Source organism: Colletotrichum tamarilloi (genome assembly GCF_030869305.1).
Source record: "Colletotrichum tamarilloi strain Tom-12 chromosome Unknown Scaffold_80.1, whole genome shotgun sequence".
In the NCBI taxonomy this organism is placed as follows: domain Eukaryota; kingdom Fungi; phylum Ascomycota; class Sordariomycetes; order Glomerellales; family Glomerellaceae; genus Colletotrichum; species Colletotrichum tamarilloi.
In genome coordinates, this window is record NW_026849463.1 from 40,251 (window position 1) to 55,637 (window position 15,387).

General features: G+C 56.1%; 7 protein-coding genes across 7 annotated transcripts; 4 read left to right on the forward strand and 3 right to left on the reverse strand.

Annotated features, from left to right (window-relative positions):
• Positions 1-81: 81 nt before the first annotated feature.
• CTAM01_12647 (uncharacterized protein) lies at positions 82-330 on the forward strand (the record flags this gene model as incomplete). The annotated part of the gene is made up of 1 exon (XM_060528652.1): positions 82-330. One exon carries the CDS (start codon positions 82-84, stop codon positions 328-330), a length of 249 nt encoding a protein of 82 aa, XP_060376682.1.
• Positions 331-746: 416 nt separating this feature from the next.
• Positions 747-2,353, forward strand: CTAM01_12648 (eukaryotic aspartyl protease; the record flags this gene model as incomplete). Its single annotated transcript, XM_060528653.1, has 3 exons — positions 747-1,932; positions 1,987-2,158; positions 2,230-2,353. 3 exons carry the CDS (start codon positions 747-749, stop codon positions 2,351-2,353), a joined length of 1,482 nt encoding a protein of 493 aa, XP_060376683.1.
• Positions 2,354-2,536: 183 nt separating this feature from the next.
• On the reverse strand, positions 2,537-3,973 carry CTAM01_12649 (uncharacterized protein; the record flags this gene model as incomplete). Its single annotated transcript, XM_060528654.1, has 2 exons — positions 2,537-3,804; positions 3,862-3,973. 2 exons carry the CDS (start codon positions 3,971-3,973, stop codon positions 2,537-2,539), a joined length of 1,380 nt encoding a protein of 459 aa, XP_060376684.1.
• Positions 3,974-7,008: 3,035 nt separating this feature from the next.
• Positions 7,009-9,365, forward strand: CTAM01_12650 (glycosyl hydrolase family 3 N terminal domain-containing protein; the record flags this gene model as incomplete). Its single annotated transcript, XM_060528655.1, has 3 exons — positions 7,009-7,437; positions 7,514-8,888; positions 8,956-9,365. 3 exons carry the CDS (start codon positions 7,009-7,011, stop codon positions 9,363-9,365), a joined length of 2,214 nt encoding a protein of 737 aa, XP_060376685.1.
• A 110-nt stretch (positions 9,366-9,475) lies between these two features.
• Positions 9,476-9,736, reverse strand: CTAM01_12651 (uncharacterized protein; the record flags this gene model as incomplete). The annotated part of the gene is made up of 1 exon (XM_060528656.1): positions 9,476-9,736. The coding sequence occupies one exon, from the start codon at positions 9,734-9,736 to the stop codon at positions 9,476-9,478; it is 261 nt and encodes an 86-aa protein (XP_060376686.1).
• Positions 9,737-11,653: 1,917 nt separating this feature from the next.
• Positions 11,654-12,382, forward strand: CTAM01_12652 (uncharacterized protein; the record flags this gene model as incomplete). The annotated part of the gene is made up of 1 exon (XM_060528657.1): positions 11,654-12,382. One exon carries the CDS (start codon positions 11,654-11,656, stop codon positions 12,380-12,382), a length of 729 nt encoding a protein of 242 aa, XP_060376687.1.
• Positions 12,383-13,078: 696 nt separating this feature from the next.
• Positions 13,079-14,916, reverse strand: CTAM01_12653 (uncharacterized protein; the record flags this gene model as incomplete). Its single annotated transcript, XM_060528658.1, has 2 exons — positions 13,079-14,119; positions 14,176-14,916. The coding sequence occupies 2 exons, from the start codon at positions 14,914-14,916 to the stop codon at positions 13,079-13,081; spliced, it is 1,782 nt and encodes a 593-aa protein (XP_060376688.1).
• Between the last annotated feature and the right edge of the window lie 471 nt (positions 14,917-15,387).

Here is a 15,387-nt window from a genome sequence, read left to right on the forward strand (position 1 = left end):
CCCTGCTTGTGACCGATCTTCTCCTCGACGTATTCGCAGAATTCCAAACATGCTACCAGATCCACCTCGTTGCCGCAACTCATGTCTTGGGTCCTGACTGACGGGAGGGAACCCCGATCCCAGGCGGAAGCGCACACACCCTCCCCTGGTCCTCCTCCTTCAGGCTTCGCCCTCCTTCTCCTCCTCGCCTTCGCTCTCAGTCAGAACCTCTGCAGTGGTTCGACCGGTTCGACGCCAGATCCGCCCATCACAGGGTTGGCCCGGCTTGACATGGACGCGCACGCCCCCTTGCTGAGCGGGACAATCTGTGACCAGGGCATCACAACTTGAGACTTGGCTCGCCTGGAGCCTCCAAGCAACAAGCGCACGACGTCGTCGTCCCATTTTTTGCAACATGTATAATCCTCGCTCTCTGAGCCGGACCAGTCGCCATCTCTTGACTTTCCTACTTTGAACATTAACTCGGCCTTGTCCACCACCTTCTTCTTCTTCTTTTCCGACCTGGGTTACTCTTCTCTTCTTGGTCATCCTCTATTCCTTTCTTCCGCCCCCGTCACCAGTTCCGTTCATTCACGACGACTCTTGTTTAATTCTCCATTTTACACTTTTGAGGGCTCCCTGGTGACAGCTCCTCGTCCTTTTCATTAACAAGCAAAAGAGCCGCCTGGTGTGGCCTGTTTTTATATCCTCTCTGTTCATAGAGTTGTCTACCTGGTGACGGACGTCCTTTTTACATCACAATCAACATGGAGTCAACTTCATTGCGGTCGCTGGTCCTTTACGGCCTCCTGTCGACCTTTGCCGATGCCTCTCCGGTCGAGAAGCGCGCTAATATCCAAAAGCGAGGACACTTCCTCGTCCCCAGAGTGCCCAACGACAACTTCGCCGGTCACAATGGTCCGAGACAGTTGATCAAGGCGTACCGCAAGTACAGCATGCCCATCCCGCAGGGCCTGCAGGATGCCATGGACGCCATGGCGGCCCAGAACCCCAGTCCCGAGCCCGTCAAGGCCGAGGGCTTTAAGTCTCTCGCCGCTGGCGCCACAAACCAGACCGCCGCCGCTGGACAACCCGGAACCGGTCTCGTCACCGCCACCCCGATCCGCAACGACGTCGAGTACGTTTCGCCCATCAAGATTGGTGGCCAGACTGTCAACGTCGACTTTGACAGTGGTTCTTCCGATCTGTGGGTCTTCACCTCCATGCTCGACGCCACGTCCCAGACCGGTCACCAGCTGTACGACCCTACCAAGAGCACGAACGCCAAGATGCTCTCTGGACAGCAGTTCTCCATCCGCTACGGTGATGGCTCCGGAGCTCAGGGTGTCGTCGGAACCGACGTCGTCGACATTGGTGGCGCCGTCGTTCAGGAGCAGGCAGTCGAGATGGCCACCGCCGTCTCCCAGCAGTTCGTCCAGGACACCGCCAACAATGGTCTTCTCGGTCTTGCTTTCTCCAAGCTGAACACCGTCAAGCCCACGGCCCAGAAGACCTTCTTCGACAACGTCATGCCCAGCCTTGCCGAGCCCGTCTTCACTGCCGATCTCCGCAAGAAGACCGTCGGCGCCTACGAGTTTGGCCGCATCGACAGCTCCAAGTTCACCGGCCAGATGGCCTGGATCCCCGTCAACACCACCAGCGGTTTCTGGCAGTTCAGCAGTGAAAAGTTCCAGGTTGCCGGCGGTCAGGTCCAGCAGGGCACCGCCGGTGCTCAGGCCATTGCCGACACCGGTACCACCCTCATCCTCGCCAACCCTCCCATGGTCCAGGCCTACTACCAGCAGGTCCAGGGTGCCAAGCAGGACCAGCAGGTCGGCGGCATCACCTTCCCCTGCAACGCCCAGCTTCCCGATCTTATGATGGATATCGGCGGTGTCTACATGGCCCGTGTCAAGGGTGCCGACATCAACTTTGCCCAGGTTGACGCTCAGAGTAAGTTACACATTGCACCATTACCCTTTCCAAACATCAACTAACACCATCCAGCCTGCTTCGGTGGCCTCCAGGCAACCACCTCCAAGCTTCAGATCTACGGAGACATCATGTTCAAGTCGCAATTCGTTGCCTTCAACGGTGGAAACATGTCCCTCGGCATGGCCGAGCACGTCGTCAACAGCCAACAGGCGGCAGCACCCGCGACTGGCGCTGGCGCAGCGGCGTAAGCATTGACACACGTGTGAATACACTTTACTTCTTTTGGCATTAGGATTCACTTTTTTTGATGTCCAGGGAGAACAACATGAACAACAACGCCGGCTCGACGTCCGGTAGTGAGAGGTTGACGGCTGCCAAGGGAGGGTTAATGGTCGTCCTCCAAGCCGTGTTAATCGCCATGGTCATGGGCGTCTTCTGAGACGATCGACTACAGAGAGATCTTTTTTTTGTCTTATATTCCCCTGAGGGATGTTTTGCAGGATTACATGGTGAACCTCATTCTAGCTTAGATATCCTCTGAGCTCTCTAGCCGGCATAGTAAATGAATGGCATTGTGATATAAAAACATTTTTTTCCTTCAACGTCCCCGCGTCCCTTCACTCTACTTGCTTTCCTCCGTCTTGTACTCTTGTTTGCCCACGCGCTCACACAGACTCTTCAACATGTTGCCGGTCCACTCAAAGTCGGACTCGTCGAGGAAAATCTGCGCACTCACCCTGACCCACCAACGACCATCGTGCCTGTAAATAGGCAGGAAGGTCTGGTATTCACCCATCAACTTGGATACAAGCCAGGCGCCCACAGCTGCAGATTCCGTCTCGGGAACGGTGACCGTGCCATCAGAACCCACCGAGACAGACTCCGCATCAGGACCGCTCACCATCGGCAACGCAACGTTGACCATGGCGCACTTTGTCAACGTCTCCGTCTTGTTGTCCAGAATAAACGTCCCGAGGATCGCAGCAATCTTCTTGCCGCCGTTCTTGGCCAGTGTCTGGAGGTAATCGAGAATCTTGTCCTCTCCACCAAGGCTCTTCCGCCACTCAATCGAGTGTTTGACACACATGTTCGGGCTGTTATCAAACGTCCCGTTGAACCCGAAATTCGTCACAAACTGCGAGTCCTTGCTCTTCGGCAGCGGGTTGTACCGAACCTGCCCGGACCGCGGCACATACCCGTGCGACGTCGGCACCGTCGACGCCACGAGGTGCTGGTTCCGCTCCGGCACGTAGAAGACGGCGCACCCGCGCGGGACGTGCAGCCACTTGTGGCAGTTGGACACGAAGAAGTCCGGGTCGGCGGCTGCGACGTCGAGGTGCACCATCCCGATCCCCTGCGCGCCGTCAACGAGGCTCATTACCCCCAACTCGCGGCAGGCGGCCGTCATGGCGACCCAGGGAAAGCAGATTCCCGGCAAGCTGGTGACGACGTCGAAGAGGCAGATTTTGGGGCGTTTGCCCTCGGCGCGGGATTGTGCGACGACGGAGCGGAAGAGGGCTACGACGTCGGCATCTTCCATCGGGTACGTCAACGGGATGCCGCGCTCCGAGACGCGGCCGTAGCGGGTGTCGACGATGTAGTCGATCGTCTTTGCACAGCCGCCGTAGATTGTGGAGAAGTAGAGGATCTCGTCGAGGCCGTCGGCCTCCCAGGACAGGTTGCGGAGGACCGTGTTGACGCCCGTCGTGGCGTTGGGGACGAAGAATGTGCTGTCGAGCGGGGTCTTTATGATTTCTGCTACGGCTTTGCGGGATTCGCGGAGGTGGTCGTGGTAGGTCCAGCGGATGAAGGGGTCTGGGCGGGCCTCGGTTTCGTCTTGGTAGGAACGGAGGACTTTTTGGATGTGGCGTGGGATAGTACCGAATGAGCCTGTTTATTATGTTAGTGAACGGGGAATGAAATGCGGTTGAGTTGGGGATGCCATACCATTGTTCATGTTGTGATAAGCTGGGTCATGGAGAAATTCTTTCAACATCTGCTTGCCAAACGGTACGGAGCCGAGTTGGAGCTTGCTTGTTTCTTCGGCGAGCTCACCCATGATGAATGAGGTTCTGGATGGGGAGTGGAGATGGTATTGTCGGTGATGATGTATCGGTAATGCGATGCCGAAAGTTTTCCAATGATAAGCCTCTCAATGAATGAGAACGAATTGAACAAAGATGAAGATGTTCTGAATTAATTGAGTTTTTGACAATGTCCTATTCAATGTGATTTATACCAATATTGCTCTCGAATGTGAGTCGTACCTCAAGATGCCATTGACTCACAAATGGTTGATGGTTTATCTATCAACCCCATGCAAGACAAAAGATTAAGTCCAAACAAGAGCGGAAGCCGAGCCGCGTCCACCTCCGCATCCCGGAGCATGGGCCCATCGGAGTGTTAGCCCGCAGGTGACCCGCTGAAGCACCCGCTTGATACTCCTGCATGTTGTCCGCAGGGCGCGGACTATGTACAGAGGACGGGTCTAGCGGAATTTAAAGCGTAGTGAAGGGCGGAACGACTGCGAGCTATCGTGCGCCGACCGAGTCTAACCGAAGATTGTTTGGCTGAGTCACCTTTATTTCTCGAGGCTTGGGATGAGCGGATGGCAGGTTTGCCGTTCCTGGTGGTGAGTTGATTTGTAACATGTGCAGGATCACGATCCTCTCGTGCATCTTGAAACTACATGTTGACAAGCATGTCAGATTCCGGCGGGCTCAATTGTCCTACGAACACGGAGGCATGGCGGTTGAAGTACGAAATCACCCGATAGTCGGCGGATCAGATGCTCTTTGGGTCGAGCACTTTTAGATTATCGGGAACTCGTAAAAAATCCGGATCTGTTGAGACTATCCGTGCAACCTAGTTCTATCTTTACCGCAGAAAATTCTAATAAAGTTATGACTCTCAACAACATTATCCTAGTGATCGTTTCCGCGAGCGTGTCACTAAGCGGTGGGGCGCCTATATGACTCGAATTGGCTACAGAGGTGACAGGGCAACTTGCAACTCTTTGGTTGTTTGAGTTGGTCATCTTGCTGAATTGAATGGCGATTGAGACCTCTTATTGCAAGAATCTTCCGCGATTTCTTCAACATCAGCGAAACGGGAGATTCAACTTTGTCGCTTGGGGGCTGGCGCGCTACATACTTAGCACAATAAAGAGGTGGAAGCATCATGGACGATCGTGGCGGACATAGCTCAGTTGGGAGAGCGTCAGACTGAAGTTAACTTCAATCACTTAATCTGAAGGTCGTGTGTTCAATCCACACTGGCCGCATCTTCACATAACTTTTGCCAATTTTTTTGCATTCTCCATCCAGTCTTCACTCTTTGGGGACAATTTCTGCGCATTTGGTCGGGATTGAGTGTCACTGTTTACTCAATTTGGTCCTTGAGCACCGTTTGGCTCATTGCTTTTGGTGCGTCACCCATCCATGTTCATCCCCAAAAGTTAATGCACAATTAACTCATCACTGTCGACACATGGTTCAGGGGCAGTAAACTAGGTTTACTGGCAGTTGTTTCATGGAAGAACTCCTATTCGATTGACTTCATCTTCTCCTCTTTGCTCTACTGTGTAAGGTCCAAATGATTATGTGCATGAGAGTGACATTTCAGACACTACCAGCAGTCCTCGGCCGAGCATGCGCACAACCTTAAAAGCTGGTGTTCGTCTTTGCGTTCCCGGTGCAGACACCTTGGAGTCTGGGAGAACTTCTCCGAATTGGACTCAACCAGTTGCGCGTTTCTCGTTAACCTGAAGTATATTTCGTGCTCTATTGCATGCAGCCCAGCTTGTGTGTAACTGCCAGCCAAGTTTTCACAACATCATAAGCGTAACACAACAGGGCCTGGATGAGGCACTTCGCTACGAAGCAGTCGACACACCATTGGCATTGCGTCAGAGATGCCAACATGAGTACGCGGAAGAGTTCATCCTTTTTCATTGTCAGGAAGGGGCGAAAAAAAATGAGGGAAGCTTCAAATTTCCGACCACCGCCGTTCCCTTCCTCCCCGGGTTCTCCAAAAAGCGACCGCCGAGCGGCCATCCCAACGCGGGGTTGCAAGCGGGCCGGCATTTAATAAGTTAAGATTCACAACGTCATTTAATTGCGTTCAGGGGGCCACGACATTCAACCGGCTATGGCCCGGACTCGCTTTCGAGCGAATAATCATTAATGGTGTACGGCAATTCAGAACAATAGCAAATAACCGCTCTATTGCAATTGGGTCTTGCGGCAGACGGCCCGACGTCCTGTGAACGGGTGTCCATTCGCGGGAATATTTTGAACGAGACTGAAAAGACCGTGGATCAGTTGGAGTTTTCCCCTCATTTTCATGTGCCCATCATGTACATCGCCTCATGCTCCGGCTTCCAAGAGATCAAATGTAACCCTACGGCAATGTCAATGTCACCTGAGAGACCAACGCAGTCCGACGTTTTGTTCCGGGACGATCTTCTCCCATTTCTCCAAACCGGAGGGGAGCAGCCGCCGCGATGTGGCCACAGTTCTCTAGCGGCACATATCCATGGTTACTCCTATGGGATGAACGCACAAAACATGTGGTCAACGAATACTACCTATACTGAATAATAATCACCGACCATGGATCTTGGGAAGGGATGATCAATACCAAGCCGCTGGATACTACTACCGAACATCCCGACTCAAAAGTATGGAGAACGGCTCAACTCTAAAGTTGCCCCCTTAATGTAGACGCACAGGGCCAAGACATGAAGGGGGCCAATTGGCAAATTATACTATGCCAACCACTGGGCCACGGAACCATACATGTCCTTGTCGCGGGACATGAGATCACAGGGACAGACCGAGCCCAATTCACGCAGATTGACCCTGCAGGAATGACGACCTCTCTCCTCTTCTCCATGTCCTCGGCAGCTTGGCCAGACACCTCTGGTTTACTGAACGGTGTGGATCGTCACTCCCCCTCAAGCGGGGAGGAAAGCTCCCAAGAGGCTCATGAGCTTCAGGCCTCCGGGGACGTATAAAGGCGAAGACCCCCGGCCGCACACATCTGCGCTTCTCTCACCATCCGTCCCACAGACCTGAACGTTCCTTTCTCAAAATGCATCTCCCCAAGATCGCATTCCTTGCCGCGGCGGCTTGCCTCGCCAGCGCGCAAAACTCCACGGGAGGTGGCAGCCCCGTCCGCACCCCGGAATGGAACGCAGCCTACGCCAAAGCCGAAGCCGCCATCGCCAAGCTCTCTCTCGACGAGAAGATTGGTATCGTCTCGGGTATCGGCTGGGGCAAGGGCCTCTGTGTCGGTAACACTTCGCCCGCGTCTTCCATCAACTACCCCTCGCTCTGTCTCCAGGACGGGCCCCTCGGCGTCCGCTACGCCAGCAGCGTGACGGCGTTCGTGCCCGGTATCCAGGCGGCCGCGACGTGGGACGTCGATTTGATTCGGCAGAGGGGCGCGTTCAAGGCTGCTGAGGCGAGAGGCGTTGGTGTCCATGTTATGCTTGGTCCTGCTTGTGGCGCTTTGGGTAAAGTAGGTTCTCGGATTCCGTGAATTTTTGCGCTTTGGATTTTAAGTAACATGGCTAACCATCGAAAACCTGAAATAGACACCAAACGCTGGTAGAAACTGGGAGGGCTTCGGCCCGGACCCGTACCTCATGGGCATCGCAACCAGAGAGACTATCGAGGGCATGCAGTCTTCTGGCGTCCAAGCAACGGCAAAAAACTACATCGTAAACGAGCAGGAACTCAACCGCGAGACAATCAGCAGCAACGTCGGCGACAGGGAGATGCACGAGCTCTACCTCTGGCCCTTTGCCGAGGCCGTCCACGCCAACGTCGCCTCGGTAATGTGCTCCTACAACAAAATCAACGGCACCTGGGCCTGCGAAAACGACGCCGTCATGACCAAGCTACTCAAGGAAGAGCTGGGTTTCCCGGGGTACGTCATGACGGATTGGTACGCCACCACGGGCACCGTCAGCGGCGCCGAGGCCGGGCTGGACATGATGATGCCGGGCGCCAACTACAACAACGATCCCGGCTCCGTGTGGTGGGGCCCGCAGCTCAAGACGGTCGTGGAGAACGGCACCGTCTCGCTGACCACGATCGAGGATAAAGTCCGCCGCATCCTCGCGGCATGGTACCTCCTCGGCCAGGACCAGGGCGAGTACCCGCCCGTCAACCTCGCGGCCAACGTCCAGGGCACGCACAAAGACAACGTGCGCGCCACGGCGCGGGACGGCATCGTGCTGCTCAAGAACGACGGCGCCATCCTCCCGCTCAAGGCGCCCAAGAAGATCGCCGTCATCGGGTCCTCGACCGTGAATAACCCGGCCGGCATCAACGCCTGCTACGACCGCAGCTGCAACAACGGCACCCTCGGCATGGGATGGGGCTCCGGAACGGTAGACTACCCCTACCTCGTCGCCCCCCTCGACGCGATCCGGGAGCGCGCGCAGCAGGACGGCACAGAGGTATCCGCCAGCAGCACCGACGACGCGCAGCAGGGCGCCACGGCGGCCGCCGGCGCCGACGCGGCGTTTGTCTTCATCACGTCGGACTCGGGCGAGGGCTACATCACCGTCGACGGCAACATTGGCGACCGCAACACGCTGGACCCGTGGCACAACGGCAACGAGCTCGTCAAGGCTGCGGCGGCGGTCAACGATAATGTCGTGGTCGTGGTGCACAGTGTCGGGCCCATCATTCTCGAGACGATCCTCGCGCAGCCCGGCGTCAAGGCCATTGTATGGGCTGGGCTCGGGTCGCAGGAGACTGGCAATGCGCTGGTTGATATCCTCTGGGGCGCGACGAACCCCAACGGAAAGCTGCCGTATACGATTGGCAAGAGTGTCGCCGACTACGGCACTGCGGTGTCCAAGACGCTCGAGGATAACTTTGCCGAGGGCATCTTTATCGACTATCGCCACTTTGACCGGGCTGGCATTGAGCCGCGGTACGAGTTTGGTTACGGATTGTGTAAGTTCTTTGTGCTCTGGGGGAGGGTCGATGCTTCACTTGAAAACCATGCTAATGAAACATGCAGCATACACCAACTTTACCTACTCGGACATCAGCGTCACATCCACAGCTACTTCCGGCCCGGCCGTCGGCCAGGTGGTCCCCGGTGGCCGCGCCGATCTCTTCGAGGTCGTTGCCACCGTAACGGCGACCATCAAGAACACGGGATCCATCGCCGGCGCCGAGATCGCGCAGTTGTACCTTACCCTCCCGGCCGGCGCGCCCCTGTCTCCGCCGAAGCAGCTCCGCGGATTCGATAAGTTGAGGCTCGGCGAGGGCGAATCAGCAGTAGCGACGTTCAGCCTTAGAAGGAAAGATCTGAGCTATTGGGATGTCGCAAGCCAGAACTGGGTTGTGCCGGCGGGTACGTTTACCGTCAAGGTTGGAGCGTCGAGCAGAAACCTGGCGTTGGAGGGAAGCCTGGTCGTGTCCTAGAGTCCGTGTAGGTCTATAGCATATTGATCGATGCAATGAGACGATAATGTTGCAACAAAAACTCCAGTACCTTGAATTGAGGCCCGGCCGGCGGGATGTTCACGTGAGGCTCAATGAGGTTCCAAGTCCACTGACATACTAGGCGCAGTTCGATCCACGTCGGGCCGGGTGACACGGGAAGAGTGGCTTGGCGGAAGCGAACATGCGGCGGAGCGGTCGTGGTTCCGCCACGGCAGTGGGCTTTCGCCGTCTCGCGTTCGGGAATGTGGGCGAAGTCTCCGAGATGCCGATGTGGACTGTGGCGCGGGTTCCGACTTTAGAGTGCCATCCCTGCTCCAAGCTCCAGCGCGCCGCGAGTGAGGCTCGGGCATCTTTTCAAGAACCTAGAAAATGTTTCGACATGTTCTAGAAGATAGCGGGGTGGGCCTCAATCTGGGCAGATTAGGATGTTACTGGGCTCATGCTTCTCATGAGTCGGCGACGAACGGGCGAACCTTGCTGCCGTGGAGCCGTGTCTGCCGTCTTGGCTGCTGGGTAGAGTACGGCCAGTCTACAGAGACTTATAGTGTGAAGTTGTTAAAGCCGTGAAGAAGCGCGAGGACCGGAAATAATAAGGTATTGCATTCAAAACATGATGTGATCTGAAGGTTTTCAAAACCAAAGTGACTCGGGGCTGGTTTGCGTCTGCGAGGCAGTGGGCGCGGTCTGAGGTGTCTGTGAGGCTGAGCTGGGATGAAGGTTATTCCCACGTAAGTTTTGTGCCTGGGGATAATCTCAAGTCAAGATGCGAGTGTAGCCGAGGGTGCAGCGGAGGTGAACCGTAGAAGATGACGAGACCGATTGCGGAGGTACTTGAAGCCTCACGGAGCCTCAGAATGACGTTGTTGATGAAGACGACTGTTGTGAGATGTATTTCATGAGTGTAGAGAGAGAGAGAGGCGGTGGTTGACGATAGTAAAGGTGAGGACGCAATCGCGGTGGCTCTCCGGACTCGCCGACTGGGACCCCTAACGCCGAAGACCCGAAGCACGGGACGGAGGGTGACATGGTCCATCCCGAAAGAGAAAGTGGAACCACCTGGTGGGGCCTAGCGCACCGTCTCCCCCGAACTCACTCACCTCTACTCTTCACTCTTACTTTCATCCTCACTCTCACTCTCACTCTCAGGCTCATACTCAGTCCTCAGTCCTTATTTTCAGTGCTCACATCCACTCTCAGTCCTCGCCAAAAGTCTGCCCTATCGACTATTGACGCTGCCTCGCACCCTGTCGCACCCCAGCCGGCAATCTCGCATCTCCCCCGCCGACTTCGCCCAGCACTGATTCGATATTCTTAGCATGCGCCTTGTGGGAATCTGCCGTGCGTTCGCAATCTGCCGTCTGCAGGTCCGGTAATCCACAATCCGCGAATAAGCAAAAATTAAGGTGTGTTTGCAGATGGAACCCTACCTTGCGTCTCCTCCCGTCTGTACCTGTATATCCGAACAAACAAACTGAGAGTAAGGTCAAGGCACAAGGCATAATGTCAGGGCAAACAATGACGAGCATACATTCTTCTCTCACATCAGACGCTCCGTCCCACACAGATATACCCCATCCCTCAAACTCCATACAGAGTTACATCTCTGCAGAACGTGGTGCAGAAGTACATTCCATGAGGATCCCGTGACGGCATCCAAAGACTCGGCATAATGACCATCTGTCTCGCCCACTAGCGCCGCCGCCAGACGATACAGCCAAGGCACGAACACATCAAACGCGTGTCGAACCATCCCCCGCGGAGAAGAATGACCTGCCCATCGTGAATTACGTGTAATATCAACCCGTTGGGCGCTGAGCCCCGGCGACCATGTGGAGTGTCCGTGAAGGGATGGACGCGGGAGCCAGTGTGTAGTGTGTCCCTCTTAGAATGTGAAGTGACACCAAAAAGAGGGGCCGCCGCCTTACGCAATTCCCTACCACCACCCACCCCAAGCCCGAAAACTCCGCCCCAGCGCGACCTTGCGCCGCTCCCGGGATCCATCCTCGTCGCGAAGCTTGGGTTTCTCTCAAAGTCACAGTCATGCCTTGATCACTCACCCCCCAGCTTGGACTGGTTCCCCTGTGAACCTGTTCAGACGACCGATTTACTTAAGGCTGGTGTTCCCCAGTCCCCATTCCCGTTTGCTTTCATTACTATCTTGTTCATCAACAAACTCGCCACTTATACTCAAACCTCGAGAAGCGAATACAAAACCACTTACACACACCACAACATCATCACCAAACACAACCAAGCAGCACGCACAAATGTCAGCACAAGACTACTACGGCGGCACCCGCCAAAACACCCACACCCCAGGAGGCGGCTCCTCCTCCCGCCACCTCTCCGCGGGCCCCCTCATAGATAGCGCAGGCTACCGCCCCCGCTCCGCAAACTCAGAACGCCCTCACTCCTCCTTCTCCTCTCTCGGCCTCCCGGGCTCCTCCTCCCACCACCGCTCCCGATCCTCCGGTCCACCAGGCTACGACGCCCAACTCGGCACAGGCCAAGAAGGCGAACGCGGCCTCGTCTCCACCATCGGCGGCGGCGCGGCAGGAGGGTACGCAGGAAAGAAGTTCCTCGGCGGGAAACTCGGCGCCGTGGCGGGTGCTCTGGGCGGCGCGGTGGTCGCGAATAAGCTGGAGCACAGGTTGAGTGGGAGTCATCACTCCAGCAGCCACAGTCATGGACACCACGGGCATCACGGACACCACCACCCGCCGCCTCCTCCGCCCCCGCCTCCCCATCACTACGGAGGTCATCACCACCACCATCACGGCGGACCTCCCCCGCCACCCTACGGAGGCCACCACTACGGTCCGCCGCACCATGGTCCCCCGCACCACGGCGGAAGCCACCACTCTTCCGGTGGCTTCGGCGGTCTGGTCGGTTCGTTGACGGGACGTGAGAAGCATGGACACTACGGCGGGCCTCCTCATCACGGGGGTGGTCACCATGGTCACCACGGACATCATGGCCACCACGGAGGCTGGTAGAGAGACTCGGATGGATTGATGACTATTTTGGATACGACTGGCGTTTCTTGGTGTGGCTTTACTCGTAATGATGTTACTGTCTACTATATACCTGCACGGCTACTGCATTAGAGAGAAGTAAGAGGTGGACGTTTTGACATGGGAATATTCAGGGAAACCGATATCGATGGCCTTGCTGGCCTACTCAGATACCTTTAAGCGTCTCACGACGCGTGTAAATTCAGACTTGTACAAACCAGTAATTTGCTTTTATTTTGCACGGTGACCAAAGGGTCACCATCCTATGCGTGTGTGATGCTACTCGCGGCCTTGGCCATGCAATGCATATAACATCCTGAAAAGAGAAACTCCAAGATTCAAAACTCCGTCAGAGGTGCAAGGCCCCCTTATGCTCCCCGAATGAAGCCCCCTCCCTGGTATAGAAGACGGGCAAAAACAGTCAACTAAATGCCCGTGTAATACTGAGAACCCGACCTCGGGCGAACAGTATCCACTGAGCAGGTGTATATATGTGTCCCAAAGAAAGCAAAAAAGAAAGTCATCATCATCGTCGCGTTTCGCCCGGGAACCTTGCAACCTCGGTTCTTCCGGCGCCAAAACACGTGTGTATATGCAATCCAAATAAAAGCAATGCAGATCCCCCGGGTGATCATCCATGCGAAGAAACCCGAAAAAAAACAGGACAAAACACGGCACTCATACTCCTACGGCCCCTTCTGACCGATTTCTCCCTGGAATCTGAATTTCGCCGTCATCGTCGTCAGAGCTGTCGCCCGCTTGCGCTGCTTGATCAATCATCCGCTCAATGTCTGCGTCCGCTAAGCGAGGCCGTGGTCGTGAGGTGCTGCCGAGGGCCGCTGGTAATGACAGTTGAGGACGAAGAGTGCTGCCAATGGTTCCTCCGGAGAAGCTGGCACTTCCGTTGATTCGCCTCCTCATCGGCCCTCGTGATTGAGGTGAGTCCATGTCAATGTCCATGTCGCTCACTGCCGTAATATCTCCAGGGCTCTTTTCAAAACCCACACGCTTTTGCGGCAGGGGCCGTTGCGAGGGCAAACTTTTCCGGGGTTGTGAGCTTGGCAGAGCATGGCGACCAGGCAAGTTCGAGGCTGCTGACAACGAGTAGTTGTGCTTCATGTTGGCCGAGTTTCCGGGACTGCTCATGAAGAGTAGTGATTCGATGGCATCCTGCTCTCTAACGTTTTGATGAGGTGAGAAGAGAATCGGGTCGATGAGTGGAGTCCGGCCTAACCTCTGATTTGGCGTCGCATTGTTGTTCGGTTGAGAAGGGGTATGCGGTGACGCGCTGTGTGAGTGGGAGAGAAGAGTCGGAGTGTAGCGAGGGTTTGAATTTCGGCGCGGGTTATGGCCCCCGATTGGCCTTGACGGCTGAATCGGAGCAGGCGGTGCAAGTGTAGGAACGTTTTGATGCTGGACAGGTGCGGGAGGTGAGGCAGAGGTATGCGTGGATCTTTGGCCCTCCTTCCAGAAGGACTCGTAGGTTGCAGGGCTGGGACCAGAGCTTGCGGTGGTGGCGGCGCTCACGGGTTGATAACGAGCCATATTGGCGCGAGGACTTGCAGACAGCTCTTGGCGGCCGTGCAAGGTGGAATGGCTTGAGGTGGGCGAGGCGGCCTGGGACGCCATGGATTCGACTTCATCAATGGAGTGTGATTGCCAGCCGTGATTGACCTTGAGCATTGCGTACGAGAGGCGCGTCTTGAGGTCGCTGGACCACTATATATTCTGGGTCAGCCATGCTATCTTTGTTTTAGTGTCGCGTGCCGACTTACATCACCGATACTGCTGGCTGTAGTAGAGGCCATGCTGACGGTGCTCGTGTTCCTCGAGTGGCCCATCCGAACTGGAGAGGTGTTTTCCTTGAGAGCACCGTCGGCCATTCGCTTCCGGGCCGTTGCCATTACATTGTCCTCGGCCAGCTTGTCCTGGGCGGCGGCAATATGTGATAATTGAAGTAATTGTGACTCTTGGCTGGAATCGTGGCTGTTGAGGCTTCCTCCCGGCATGTCACCCTGACTGGCGGGCGGCGTGAAGACGTTGGCGGGTTCGGCGGACAGGCTCGAGGTCTGCGAGTCAGAGGAGGGGAGCGGTCGCTGGTGGGTGGATGGATTAACCTGAGAAGGTGCGGAGGATGCAGCGATTGAGGCGGTTTTGGGAGGATGGTGATCGGCTATGCGAGGAAGGTGATTTGACGCTGAAAAGGGTTGTGAAGTCTGCTGGTAGCTGGGCTGGGGTTGTTGGCCTTGTGGATGAAGGTGAGCGTGGGCGTGGCTATGGAGATTGTGGTGGTGATTCGCAGTCGCGTCGCCCAAGGAAGATGCGGCTTTGTCGTTGGAGAGCGCGTCGGGGGAGGCAACGGGCTGGGGTCGGGCCAAAGGCTGCAGAGCACGACGAGCGGCTTTATTCGGGAGCAATCCCGTGTCTTGCAGGGCCGCGGGCGAGTGTATTTTGAGGTGTTGTCGGTCGGATTCGTGTATATGGCCCAGCCGGGGCGGGATGGAGGCGGAGTCCATGGGCGGACAGATTGGTGATGCGCCGGACTGAAGTGTGATGACGGAGGGTTCGAGCGGCGGACGGACGCAGGGACCGACTATGTTGGAGAGTGTGTTCAAACACTGATCAGGACGATATACGGTAACGGGGCCGGCGAGGGGAGAGGAGAGAGAGATTTGGTGGTCGGAGGTGTAGGAGTGACCGAGGTGACGGATGAGGGTTGCGACGAGGATCGGGTGTGCGGTGTGGTGGAGGAACAGTGCGGTGCAGTTGAGTGTGGTGGTGGTGGTGGTGGGCTGTGGTCCAGTTGCATAGATAGGTGAGGTACGCGGACAACACTAGGCAGGTCACACAGGCGGTGCTGTCCGCTGTCGAGGCATTTGCTAACGGTTGCGGGCACCTAAGAGTAAGACGGTAGTTAGACGATAGGTAATTAGCTGGGGGGATTGATGGACGGGCGGGGGGATGGGAGACGGAACGGGGAGCCTGGA